Source organism: Entelurus aequoreus, linkage group LG24 (assembly GCF_033978785.1).
Source record: "Entelurus aequoreus isolate RoL-2023_Sb linkage group LG24, RoL_Eaeq_v1.1, whole genome shotgun sequence".
Taxonomy (NCBI): domain Eukaryota; kingdom Metazoa; phylum Chordata; class Actinopteri; order Syngnathiformes; family Syngnathidae; genus Entelurus; species Entelurus aequoreus.
Genome location: NC_084754.1, coordinates 307,889 through 322,500, shown reverse-complemented (window position 1 = coordinate 322,500; position 14,612 = coordinate 307,889). Strand labels below are relative to the sequence as shown.

The following is a 14,612-nucleotide window of genomic DNA, read 5'->3' as shown; positions in this document are numbered from 1 at the left end:
AGTGGTGGGGAGAGGAGGTTGGCCTCAGAGGAGCACAGGCTCCGTGAAGGAGTATGGCGGTGAAGCAGGTTGGTGAGGTAGCAGGGGGCCTGGTTGTGGAGGGCTTTGTGGGTGAGGAGGAGGATTTTAAAGTGGATCCGGTGAGGAACGGGGAGCCAGTGGAGTGTCTGAAGGACTGGGGTGATGTGCTCACGGGAGCGAGTGTGGGTGAGCAGGCGGGCGGCAGAGTTTTGAATGTATTGGAGTTTATTGAGAATTTTGCAAGATGAGCCGTAGAGGATGCTGTTACAGTAGTCAAGTCTGGAGGTGATGAAGGCATGGATCAGGGTTTCAGCGGCAGAGACAATGATAAATGAAATGGATAAATTACTATTTCAATTTAGAGACCTTGAGATCAAGATTTTATGCTACCGATTCCGGGTATCATGCTTCAAATCCCACTTCAAAACATGTACATTGTAGTGCTTAATCCTCACTTCCTCATTTTGATTAAAAAAAACCAAAAAAAAAAACAGTGCAAATGTTTAAATTCATTTTTCTTCGGTTGGTTAACGTGTTTCATTTATTATGATTATTTATTGTGCTCGTGGGTTAGGGTGGGAGCATTTGCCCTCAAAGTCCCCCTTGTGACCAGAGTATTTTTTTCCCTGAGCTTGTAAACATTACAGAACAACACAAAATATTTTGAGAAAAACAAAAGTATCAACCTAATCACTCTAGTATTGATTATATACTGATACTACCCTTTATATCGACGCCACCAATTTATGAATGATCCGCCCTCCTCTTATGTGTCGTGTAATGATTGGGACAATGCCAACACTCCAACACGACTCCTTTTTAATCTACTTGTTAATTTCCTGGTAATAACTGCTTACTTTCTGCTGTAAAAAGCTTCCTTTTACACTTCTTGAGCTTTACTAAGCACTTATTTATTGGTGCTTGGTGGTTAAGCTAGCATAGTGGTTAGCTTAGCTTTTAGAATACCTGCTCCTAGTGTGTAACATGTTTAGCCTTGTCCCCCGGTGATACTTAAGATACTAAGAAATGCAGAGTATTTGCCGTAATAGAGGTGATTATTATCATTTTAGGGGAGCGGCTCCACATAATTAGCTGCTAGCCGCTTGTCAGCCGGGGGACTAAAAAATAAATACAGTGTCAGTCTGTTGGCCTTTGCCGATACTTTTTCACGAAAATTGGCTCGTACGGTCGGCACAACCCAAATTTTAACACACATTTTACTTTTTCGAAGACTCCTATTAGCAAAGATGGGGATGAGTGGATAGGGAGTAGAAAATAAAAGAGCCACTTGGACGCCACCTTCGTACTTTGTCACGAGTTTGTTCTTGAATTTCAATAGCGGTATTCATCGTCTTTATCAAAGGGCTTATTTTGCAGCTATAGTCAATCAAAAAAAGCCCAGAGAGTTGTGGTGTAACTTTGTTAGTTACAGGGCCTATGCGGTTGGTTTTGGCCACTCGGGGGGCACATAACCGTGGCCCTGGGCTTTTCTAAAGGTTTGAAGGTTGTTGTTTTTTTAGCTAAACATTTGTGTTATGCATGACAGGGCTATTTTTGCCCAAAATGTGTAAAGGCAAATAAATGGTAAATGGCTGATACTTGTATAGTGCTCTTCTACCTTCAAAGTACTCAAAGCGCTTCAACACAATTACCACATTCACCTACTGTTCAGTATGTTGCTCAAGAATACTCTGACAGGGGGACTGAGGATCGAATTCGCAACCATCAAGTTGGAAGCCAACCACTTTACCACCTAAGCCACGCTGCTCCGAACAGGACAAAAACTAGGGGTGTCCCGATCCAATACTGACATCGGTCCAATATCAGCAAAAAAACAAGTATCGGATGTTATCGGCTTGCATGTCAAATGTTCGATATGAACACAGACAAGCAGTCCTGCAGTGTGTTTACTTTACAAAGCTGGACAGGCAGTTCACATCTAAATGTCCTCCAATATACACAAAAGGTTATTTTTTTTATTTTATTTTAGTAAAATAATTTAGAAAAAGTAAACATGGCAGGCTACTAGGAGCTAGCAGCTACACAACAGCTAAGCACAGAAGCTTGACATAGGAAACAAATGTCCCTAATTGAAGAATATAGCAGTCTAAAACACATTTGTCAATATAAACAAGTATCAAATACCGTATATTACCAAATAACCGCCCATGTCCTAATAGCCGCCCAGGGTCTGACCCCATTTTGTGAATTAACCGCCTCTTCCTAATAACCGCCTATGTCCAAATAGCCGTCCATGGGCTGTTATTTGCATAATTTAGATTAAAATGCTACTGGGGTTGCGTTTGCTGCATTATTATTGTTTTGATGGTTTTATAGAATACTTGGTACCATAATTGTATTTTTCCTGTATGCTGCTTTATTTAAAACTTGGAGTACTGTAGCCTTTATTTGATTTAAGTGACAGTATTATTGTTGTGTTTTGATGGTGGGTTTTATACTTGAGTACTTGGTACCATCATTTTATTTTTCCCGGTAGGCTGCTTTATTTAAAAAGTTTATTTATTTTTAGTATTGGTATTTTATTTGACAATTGTTGCACTACTGCCTTGTTGAGGCCTTGTTGATCTCTTGTCTTTTGATAGCCTACCTCTTGTTGATCTCTTGTTTTTTTGTTTGTATGTAATAATAATAATAATAATACATTTTATTTTTAAAAAGCACTTTACGTTGAGCAAACAACCTCAAAGTGCCAGTTTTATATTTTGAATAAAATACAAAGCCAGAAACAGCCCAACAGCTGGAACCAGCATGCATATCTATAAAAATCTATAAAAAGGCTTTTTTTTAAAGATGGGTTTTTAAGCCTTTTTTAAAAGCATTCACAGTCTGAGGTGCCCTCAGGTGGTCAGGGAGTTTACAATAGCTTTTACATTTAAAGTTTTTTGTACGAAAAAAAAATACTGGACATTAACCATTACCAAATAATGGCCTGGTGCAGGCTGGTGCAAAAATAAAAGCCTTGTGCAAATAACCGCCTGCTTCTTTTAAACGCCTGTCTCCAAAATCGATTTTGTGAAATAAACGCCCGGGCTACTATTTGGTAATATACGGTAATTATAGTTGCATGTTACTTACAGATACAAAGTATTAGTATTAGTATTAAAAGTCACCACCAACAAACATATCTGGGTCATTCAATTTACTGCGTCATGTGTTTAACTTAATGAATTATTTACATGCCTACCATTAATCAAGCTTCTCCAAAAATACACTACAAAGTTATTATTATTATTTATTATTAGCCTTTATTTAACCAGGTAAAATCCCATTGAGATCAAAGATCTCTTTTCCAAGGGAGACCTGGCCAAGAGGGCAGCAGCAAGGTTACATTAAAAACAGTAAACAAATACATAAAACATCACATTTACGACATTAAAACTTGCTCACATAACACATGTGCATACAGACAAGGTAGACTGCAGTCCTTTCACAGAAGCTTTAAACTCATTCAACGTAACAAGGGTTTGAAGTTTAATATTCGATTGTAGGTTATTCCAAGCTTTCGCTGCTGAAAACCTAAATGCTTTCTTGCCCAGTTCAGTTCTTACTTTGGGGACGACAAATTGCAGAACATTCATTGAACGAAGATTGTGACTTCCTTGTTTCTTTGTTAAAAGACAAGACAGATAAGATGGAGTGATACCCAGAATGGTTTTGTAGATGAAAACATACCAATGATTGAGGCGTCGAGCACATAAAGATGTCCAGTTAACCATTGAGTATAATACGCAATGGTGAGTAAGGGGAGCGCAGTTGAAAGTGATAAAAGTATGGACTAGAATTTGTGCTGGTATTGTATTGGGTTAATATTGGTATAAGGCTCCAATATAGGTATTGTATCAGAAGTGACACCCCTACTAAAACAAAAGTCCACTGCAGCAGATGCTGGTTCTCATGTATTTTTAGTATTACTGTTTTTGCCAGCATTCTTATGTCATTTCCTGCTAAATCATAGCCATTCAACAAACACAAATCCAATGGAACTCAAAGTGTGAAAATGGGTTTGAATCATTTCTGCATGCAATATTTTCACTTTATACAAGCAAAGCCGCACAGCACAAGAACTGTTCAAACAAGTGCATTTCATCCTGACGAGGTCTAATTGTATGATTGACAGGCCTGGGCAGTGGTCAGCGGTAAAATCTATGAGTTCCCTAACGATAAGGCCAGATGGAAAACCAACTTCCGCTGTAACCTCAACAACATTCCATGTTTCAAAATGATTGAAGATAACTCCAAGTCTACCAGTCCTCATAAAATCTATGAGATAATCAACACTAAAGGTAAGACACTTCTTACTACTTGATTCTGATATTCTGTCGTCAATGAAATTTGACAAGGTGGTTTTATTTATTTCCATGTGACCAAGAAAACACATTAACTCAAGACCCAAGTGAGGACCTTGACTGTGACCTGTACACGGCTGCCCCGCAGGTGCATTTCCACCTCTAATAAAAGTGTTTTTACTCTTTAATTTCATCAGAATAGAGTGCTAATGCTTGGATTCTCTCTCCAAACAGGAACACGTTGTCAATAATTCTACGGTTGTAGAATTTGGCAGCCATCTGACAGGTACAGCATATTTACATATAGTAGAGTATAAACAAAGAAACTCTTCTTCTTTAACTGTCTTTCATGCATTTCTTTCTTTTTGATGGGTGTGCTAGAGAAGACAGTATGTCCAACACAAATCCAACTATAGAGGGAAACTATTCTGTTGCTGCAATAGTTAACATAAAAATTGGTGAAATTTGATATAGAATACTTTGAGTGAATTAGAGATGGGCGATATCGCATGAAATCTAAATTGTGATAATTGTTGCAGCCTCCTGCGATAACAATATGCACTATATTGCCAAAAGTATTTGGCCACCCGTCCAAATGATCATAATCAGGCCATACATCACCAAGTCCAATGCAAAGCGTCGGATGCAGTGGTGTAAAGCACATCGCCACTGGACTCTAGAGTGCGTTTTCTGGAGTGATGAATCACGCTTTTCCATCTGGCATTTTGATGGACGAGTCTGGGTTTGGAGGTTGCCAGGAGAACGGTACAGTTCGGACTGCATTGTGCCGAGTGTCAAATTTGGTGGAGGAGGAATTATGGTGTGGGATTGTTTTTCAGGAGTTGGGCTTGGTCCCTTAGTTCCAGTGAAAGGAACTTTGAATGCTCCAGGATACCGAAACATTTTGGACAATTCCATGCTCCCAACCTTGTGGGAACAGTTTGGAGCAGGCCCCTTCCTCTTCCAACATGACTGTACTCCAATGCACAAAACAAGGTCCATAAAGACATGGATGACAGAGTCTGGTGTGGATGAACTTGACTAGCCTGCACAGAGTCCTGACCTGAACCCTCTAGAACATCTTTGGGATGAATTAGAACGAAGACTGAGAGCCAGGCCTTCTCGACCAACATCAGTGTGTAACCTCACCAATGCGCTTTTGGAAGAATGGTCAAAAATTCCTATAAACACACTCCGTAACTTTGTGGACAGCCTTCTCAGAAGAGTTGAAGCTGTAATAGCTGCCAAAGGTGGACCAACATCATATTGAACCCTATGGGTTAGGAATGGGATGGCACTTCAAGTTCATATGTGAGTCAAGGCAGGTGGCCAAATATTTTTGACAATATAGTGTATATAACAATATTTTATTTGGTATATACTGTAATCTATCATTATCAACACTGGTCACCAATGCTTCTAATTTGGCTGCTGATGCAGAAGGTAACATATTACGTCATTTCTGTTTGTATCTTATTGTTTAATTACAATGAATCTCTTGTTAAAGGGGCTGTTTGCAACATTTACAGATGCCTTTAGGGTGCTAACTTTCCAAAGTATTTTACACAGTATATCCCGCCCTCTTACGGGATCTGTACCGTAATGATGTACTGCAACTACGTATGTACCTAACATGCACGCACATTAGCTTTGGGTGTTATTATATGGAAGTTTTATTGTAGTAAAATTATTTGCAAACGCGTGTCTCAATCTGTGCAAGTGTAATCCAATTTGCGGGTACGTGTACTAATTTGTGTGTCTGTATATCAATCCGAGTGTGTGTTTTAGATCTGCGTACGTGTGTTCAAAGTTGTCTGTCCCTAGTCAAAGGAACCCTCGATAGGCTGTCTACTTACATGTGACTTTTGCGACACTTCTGCCGTGTACAATTTGAGCGAGCGCATCCAGATTTGTGAGCGTGTAATACAACGTGTACACATGTATTCAGAAATGCGTGCGTCTAGTACAATGAGTAACTAAGGTTGGCCTCCATTTTACAAACCACAGAAGACACCACACAATTTAAACCAATCAGAAATAACGTACAGCTGAGGTGTGTGAAAGAGAGACGCCAAGACCCGCCTTACGTTGTTTTGATTGGTTTAAATTGCATAGTCTCTTCCATGGTTGGTTAATGTAGGTACAGTGGATTGATAGCTTGGTCTGAGATGCGACATAGTGCTTGATGTTTCCTTCTGTTTCTTTTTTCCCCAAGGATATCAAAATCCAGATTGGCCTCCATCTATTACTGAACTGGAAGTGTCCATCTACTACAGAAATAAACAAATGCTTAAGACCAAAGTGAACCAAACCTGTCTACAACTCCACTACCTCCACGAGGCCCCTGAAACTACTACACTAAACTATTCACTCCGTTTCCCCACTACTGAAGGCCTCCTTGACAAAAAACAGGTAACTTCACAATCGATTGGGAAACTAACAGTGTTGTGTTAGTTACTGAAAACCAGTAACTAGTTACTTTATTTCAAAAGTAACTCAGTTACTAACACCTAAAAGTAATGCGTTACTGTGAATAGTAACTATTTAGTTACTTTTTTTTTCTTTTCTTTTTTTTAAGTCTTCCATTAATGCCCTTTTAGCCTTCATTTCAGTACTGTTATTGCACTGGAGAATAATACAATCTGTTGATAAACTTGACATCATCACTGAACTCTGCTAAGCAATGTGGTCTAAATACAACACACACAGACAAAGATATGTTTCAAAGGACCAATTTATTTTGGGCCAGAACAAACTGACAAAACTATTTTAAAAAGCTGCAACATAACAAACATAAGTAACAAACCGCATAATAACAACATAGCTGTAAACCTGACTTCACCCAAGGAAGGCACACATGACATGATTATATGTCATGTCACTATAGACAGCACACATACTGCTATACACAAGCCTAACCAGGCGTTTTTTTCTCTCAAGGAATTGTGAAATAAAATCATGTCTTCAGTGAAGCCCAGAACACTACACATTTCCCAAGTTTTAGTTTAGAGAAAAGGAAAGATTGGCCTGGCCCACTAGGATCCCTCTTTATGTTTGTGAACTTTATAGTCTATACATTTAGAGTGATGTGATAATCAAACACTCTAGAAGTCTAGAATGAAATAATATATAAGATAATTGACAAAGAGTGTGTACCTTCAGTGCTGAATGATGAGCAGAGGCAGAGTTTGGAGTGTCTTCATTAGCTCGCTTTCCATGTTTATGTCCTCACTGTCCACTGTGTCCAGTTACTTGGAAAATGTTTTTATGCCATTTGCCGTTTGACGCCTGGTATCATGCTAATTAGCTGCCTGAAAGCGGGTGACTCCACTGTAGAAATAGCCTGCATGTCATCTACCACATACGCTGCAATGGCTCTACCAATGTTGTCCTGGCTAGCAGTCCCTCCGTTAAAATCCTTAGGTGGAGGTGGAGGTGAAGTGTGTCTCTCTTTACTAGCTTCGTCCAAGCATGTTGCTTTTGTAGGTGTTTCAGCAGATTTTAATTGCTGTTTTGGGCAGTATATGGGATCTTTGATCCAAGACACAACTTACATTTAACTAAAATGTTCTTTTCTTTGTGCTCGACAAAAGAAAAGTAGTGAGAATATCTCCATGTTAAGAAACTCGACTGCGGCTCCGCCACGATGTCTTGTTAGTAAACACAGACGCCCCCCGCCCCACACACACACACACACAGCGCGTCTCTTGTGACACAGGAAGAATCAGAAGGACGACACCGCAGCTCTCCGATAAAACACACTCAGATCTTCTCAGCTTCTAGCCGATACTATATAAAAAATAACGTAAAATAACGCAGTAACGCATCATGTAGTAACGGTAACTGAGTTACTGAATATAAAAAATAACGCGGTAGACTACTAGTTACCGCCGAAAATAACGGCGTTACAGTAACGCGTTAGTCCCAACACTGGAAACGAATGACAAAACATAAAGCCATGCCTTAAAAGGGACAGATGATGATTTTGTCTTATAAATAGTAAAAATAGGGTAGTGCCAATCAGTACCGGCCGATTTACGTAAAAAAGGAGATGATCGGCCGTTACCGATTAATGCCTTTTAATGCCGATCACAAACGCAGATCGTTTCTAGCTGACAAGCATTGAGCAGCTAATTGTGTGTCTCCATAGGCATGCTAATAGCAAAGCTAACCTCGCTTGAAACAACACCAAAAAATAAATGCTTAGTAAACTTTAAAGGGGCATTGCACTTTTTGGGGGAATTTTGCCTATCGTTTACAATCTTTACGTAAGACAAGAACACAGTTTTTTTTTGGTTTTTATCGCTTTCTAAATTGTAATAATCTGCTCATTTTAGCCCCTTCAGCTCATCAATCATTTGTATGCGTGTGGATTTATGATTACTTCATCTAAACGGACATATAAGAAGCCTATCAGTTGGGATGCCAGTGAGAGCAGACATTGTACAGTTAGTAATCGTTTTATTATGTTGGTACTTTGTATTTATTGTTTAGCACTTAGCAAAACTTCCGCTTGATGCTTGTTTCACTAAAGCTGGATCCGTTTAGCACACAGCTTCTAAAAGGTGTTGCTCTTCCTCCTAATATTTAGGCTAAAAAATACACGGTTCTGGATCATTGCTTGTCACAAAATACTCTTTGTTGTCTGCCATGATGAGCAGTAGTGTTGTTGAAGGGAAAAGCCAACATTGGAAGATACGGCTTCCATGTACAGCATCGCTTCCCACTTGTTCCATGGAGACTTTGTTTCTTAAGCAGTGCAGATGTAAGTGAATAACTGCCCTGCCCAAAAATGCTGGAAGGACAAAATAAAATATATATATATATATATTTATTAAATGCGTCATTAATTGATTATAACTGGAATCAAATCCATAAATTATTTTATTTGATGTAAATTGACATGTAATTATTTAATGATTTAATTATTGATTCCATTACTTAATTAATAAATACACAATTAAATTAAATAATGATTTAATTTAATTTAAAAATAATAATAATAATGATTTAATTATTTTAGGATTACATTTTGCAGATGATGTGGTCCTGATGGCTTCATCTGGCCAGGGTCTTCAGCTCTCACTGGATCGGTTTGCAGCCGAGTGTGAAGCGACCGGGATGAGAATCAGCACCTTCAAGTCCGAGTCCGTGGTTCTCGCCCGGAAAAGGTTGGAGTGCCATCTCCGGGTTAGGGAGGAGACCCTGCCCCAAGTGGAGGAGTTCAAGTACCTAGCAGTCTTGTTCACGAGTGAAGGAAGAGTGGATCGTGAGATCGACAGGCGGATCGGTGCGGCGTCTTCAGTAATGCGGACGCTGTATCGATCCGTTGTGGTGAAGAAGGAGCTGAGCCGGAAGGCAAAGCTCTCAACTTACCGGTCGATCTACGTTCCCATCCTCACCTATGGTCATGAGCTTTGGGTTATGACCAAAAGGACAAGATCACGGGTACAAGCGGCCGAAATGAGTTTCCTCCGCCGGGTGGCGGGGCTCTCCCTTAGAGATAGGGTGAGAAGCTCTGCCATCCGGGAGGAGCTCAGAGTAAAGCCGCTGCTCCTCCACATCGAGAGGAGCCAGATGAGGTGGTTTGGGCATCTGGTCAGGATGCCACCCGAACGCCTCCCTAGGGAGGTGTTTAGGGCACGTCCAACCGGTAGGAGGCCACGGGGAAGACCCAGGACACGTTGGGAAGACTATGTCTCCCGGCTGGCCTGGGAACGCCTCGGAATCCCCCGGGAAGAGGTGGACTAAGTGGCTGGGGAGAGGAAAGTCTGGGCTTCCCGGCTTAGGCTGCTGCCCCCGCGACCCGACCTCGGATAAGCGGAAGAAGATGGATGGATGGATGGATTACATTAATGAGTTCATTTTTGCATTATTATTTCACAATTTGATTCAAATTGATTTCATTTCATGATTTAATCAATTCAAGAAATCAAGAAAACAAATGACCAAAATCTGTAAATATTACATGTTATTATGAATGTGCCTGTTACTACATTAAATATATACTTACAGCATGTACAGAACACCTTAATGGAGGTGTTTGAATGTTTTTTTAAGGGCTTCATAGGAATAATACAGAGACTCCGACTCTATTGTAAGAGGACTTTAGATCCCATTTATTTACTATTTAGAATGCATAAAAAAAGACAATTATATTGATTCTTCTGTTAATAAGGTTTGTGAATGATAGGCAAAATACCAAAAAAGTGCAGTTCCCCTTTAAGAAATGTAGACAGAAGCATGTTACATCTGAAAGTAAGCTGTTATTCACAGGAAATTAACAAGTAGATTAACAATCTGTTATGAACCTGCTCAGTGGCCTTGTGGTTAGAATGTCCGCCCTGAGATTGGTAGGTCGTGAGTTAAAACCCCGGCAGAGTCATACCAAAGACTACAAAAATAGGACCGATCACCTTGGCACTCAGCATCAATGGTTGGAATTGGGGATTAAATCACCAAAAGGATTTCTGAGCGCGGCCACCGCCACTGCTCACTGCTCCCCTCACCTCCCAGGGGGTGGAACAAGGGGATGGGTCAAATGCAGAGGGGTCATTTCACCACACCTAGTGTGTGTGTGACTATCAGTGGTACTTTAACTTTAACAAGAGTCTACATCAGTCGTTAGTGGTTACCAACCTTTGAGGCCAAGGTCTCTGGTCTCAGCCAAAAACCAAAGCAAGATCTAAGCCTGTGTCAACTATGTTTATATATATATATATATATGTATATATATATATGATTTATTTCAGTAATTGCATTCAAAAGGTGTAACTTGTACATTATATTTATTAATTGCACACAGACTGATGCATTCAAATGTTTATTTCATTTAATTTCGATGATTTGAAGTGGCAACAAATGAAAATCCAAAATTCCGTGTGTCACAAAATTAGAATATTGTGTAAGGGTTAAATTTTGAAGACACCTGGTGCCACAAACTAATCAGCTGATTAACTCAAAACACCTGCAAAGGGCTTTAAATGGTCTCTCAGTCCAGTTCTGAAGCCTACACAAACATGGGGAAGACTTCAGATTTGACAGCTGTCCAAAAGGCAACCATCGACACATTGCACAAGGAGGGAAAGACACAAAAGGTTATTGCTGAAGAGGTTGGCTGTTCTCAAAACTCTGTGTCCAAACACATTAATGGAGAGGCAAAGGGAAGGAAAAACTGTGGTCAGAAAAAGTGTACAAGCGATAGGGATCACCGTGCCCTGGTCAAGATTGTGAAAAAAACCCATTCAAAAATGTGGGGGAGATTCAGAAGGAGTGGACAGCTGCTGGAGTCAGTGCTTCAAGATCCACCACCAAGAGACGCTTGAAAGACATGGGTTTCAACTGCCGCATACCTCGTGTCAAGCCACTGTTGACCAAGAAACAGCACGAAAAGCGTCTCACCTGGGCTAAGGAAAAAAAGAGCTGGACTGCTGCTGAGTGGTCCAAAGTCATGTTTTCTGACGAAAGCAAATTTTGCATTTCCTTTGGAAATCGAGGTCCCAGAGTCTGGAGGGAGACATGAGAGGCACAGGATCCACGTTGCCTGAAGTCTAGTGTAAAGTTTCCACCATCAGTGATGGTTTGGGGTGCCATGTCATCTGCTGGTGTCGGTCCACTCTGTTTCCTGAGATCCAGGGTCAACGCAGCCGTCTACCAGCAAGTTTTAGAGCACTTCATGCTTCCTGCTGCTGACCTGCTCTATGGAGATGGAGATTTCAAGTTCCAACAGGACTTGGCGCCTGCACACAACGCAAAATCTACCCGTGCCTGGTTTATGGACCATGGTATTTCTGTTCTAAATTGGCCCGCCAACTCCCCTGACCTTAGCCCCATAGAAAATCTGTGGGGTATTGTGAAAAGGAAGATGCAGAATGCCAGACCCAAAAACGCAGAAGAGTTGAAGGCCACTATCAGAGCAACCTGGGCTCTCATAACACCTGAGCAGTGCCAGAAACTCATCGACTCCATGCCACGCCGCATTAACGCAGTAATTGAGGCAAAAGGAGCTCCAACCAAGTATTGAGTATTGTACATGCTCATATTTTTCATTTTCATACTTTTCAGTTGGCCAACATTTCTAAAAATCCCTTTTTTGTATTAGCCTTAAGTAATATTCTAATTTTGTGACACGGAATTTTGGATTTTCATTTGTTGCCACTTCAAATCATCAAAATTAAATGAAATAAACATTTGAATGCATCAGTTTGTGTGCAATGAATAAATATAATGTACAAGTTACACCTTTTGAATGCAATTACTGAAATAAATCAAGTTTTTCAAAATATTCTAATTTACTGGCTTTTACCTGTGTGTGTGTATATATATATATATATATATATATATATATATATATATATATATATATATATATCTTATTTTTATTTTTTTAAACAAAGCTATTATTATTGGTTGATGTCAACATTTTGGCTTTTTCTCTTTGGGCTACTTGCCGTTTTCCCAATTTTTGCCAGTGATTTCTTTTGTTTTACGTAATCTGCCCAGGGCCAATGACAAACGAGTTACGGGCCAACAATGGCCCCTGTGACGCACTTTAGGCACCCCTGCTGTAGAAGCTAACTTGGTATGGCCACCATAGTCTTAGTACTGTAGCAATTTGTTCATCCTATGGTCACATATGGAATGCAAGTCACATGGTTGTCTTATGCCAGCCTTGTTTTATCATATATTACTGCCTTTGCCCATATCAAAGGTTATTTTTGTATGCACAAAAAAATCTACACAAAATGCGTACTTTGGAGCAATGTTCACGGACTTTCGTATTGGGCCTGTTAGCTTCCCGTCGCAGGCGAGCGATGAGGGCTGGTATGGTATGGTATGGTTGTGGTTGAGGGAAAAGTTGTTTGATGTTGGATGCTAGAAAACGTCCGATTTGTTGCAACAGTCAGCCTTGATGCATTGTTGCAGCTCGATGATTTTTGTGTAAGTCATGCAACGCGCGTTTGCGAGACGAGCGGGTGTCATGTGCGGCCGTGCTCGGGGGGTGTGGCCGCGGTGTCAAGAGCGGTGGGATGTGAGGCAGAAGAGAGAGCGGCAAAGGCGTGCGGGCGTATTCAGAAGTTGAAAAGCGTGCCTATCGGCGGGTCTGTTGGTCACTCTCCGGGTGGGGGTGTCACTGATCGCAAATTAAAACATCATTTTTTCTCTAATATTTTCACGATCGACCGGTAGGATCCCAAAGATCAACTGGTCGATTGCGATCGACAGGTTGGTGACTCTTGGTCTAGATGGTATGTGTGTATGTACATGCAAAATCCTGAAAAGTGTGATTGTCCCAATGCTTTTGAGTTATCTCGTTTTCCAGTTGATATTAATTTAGCAAAATACTGTACTTCTATTTTCTAACCACCAGATTAGGTACACTGAAAACATCTTGGAGAGCATCCAGAGAGGAATCTTCCTTGAGGTGTGCCAGTCTGGCATTTATGCAACCAGGCATGACAATTGTCGAGTCTTTGCCAGCACTGACAACCCCAGCATGGTTCCTGCACAGCCCAGAATTCTACCCCAAAATAATACCGTGGAACTCTTCAGCTTTGAAAAATTTGTAGCTGGTAGGTGTGGATCAGCCAGTGAAATATTTTCTTTCCAATGGGTTACACAATTAGGTCAAATTTATGTACATTTGTTCCAGAACTGGAACAATACCGTGAGAACAACGGAAGCTCTCCCAACTACACCATTACCATGTGTTTTGGGGAAAAGTTTCCTGATGGGAAACCACTGGAGAAGAAGCTTATTTCTGTCCAGGTAAAGACCGCTAATTTTTAATTTTTTTTTTTACAAGACCCACAGTTCCTGTCTTTTAAAGTCGCACTAATATGTCTCCTTCTGCACAAACACAGGTGGTCCCGCTGATCCTCAAACATTACTACGAAATGGCCCAGAAAGAGGGAGCATCTTCTCTTAACAGCACCAATGTCAGCCTTCAATTCTCTCACCTTAGCTTGTTTGATTTTATTGCATCTAAACTCAGCCCGCCACCAACTGAGTTCCACCAATAACATTTTTTTTGTCTTTTGAAAATGATATTAAAGTTAATAAATGTACTTGTATTGTGAATGACTTAATTCTTCAGTTACTCCTTATCCATAAATGTTGCACACTTAAAACCTGTTTCAGTCCATTATTTCTCTCCTTTGAAATGACCAGTTGGTGCATTGATATGTTTGGAAAGCCTGATGAGTCAACTTAACAAGTAACTGCTGCTAAGAATCATACATGTACACTGCTGTTCTCTAACAAGGAGCTAAACAGCAAAACAGG

The 14,612-nt window shown here is 40.4% G+C and overlaps 1 protein-coding gene across 1 annotated transcript in view; it reads left to right on the top strand.

Annotated features, from left to right (window-relative positions):
• irf7 (interferon regulatory factor 7) overlaps positions 1 to 14,444 on the top strand; it is an 18,893-nt gene extending 4,449 nt beyond the window's left edge. Inside the window, exons 3-9 of the mRNA XM_062035590.1 lie at positions 4,160 to 4,325; positions 4,412 to 4,476; positions 4,563 to 4,614; positions 6,544 to 6,740; positions 13,699 to 13,900; positions 13,981 to 14,096; positions 14,192 to 14,444. Coding sequence (XP_061891574.1) covers positions 4,160 to 4,325; positions 4,412 to 4,476; positions 4,563 to 4,614; positions 6,544 to 6,740; positions 13,699 to 13,900; positions 13,981 to 14,096; positions 14,192 to 14,350 — 957 coding nt within the window. The 3' untranslated portion in view covers positions 14,351 to 14,444. The remainder of the gene's footprint in view (positions 1 to 4,159; positions 4,326 to 4,411; positions 4,477 to 4,562; positions 4,615 to 6,543; positions 6,741 to 13,698; positions 13,901 to 13,980; positions 14,097 to 14,191) is intronic.
• The last annotated feature ends 168 nt before the right edge of the window (positions 14,445 to 14,612 follow it).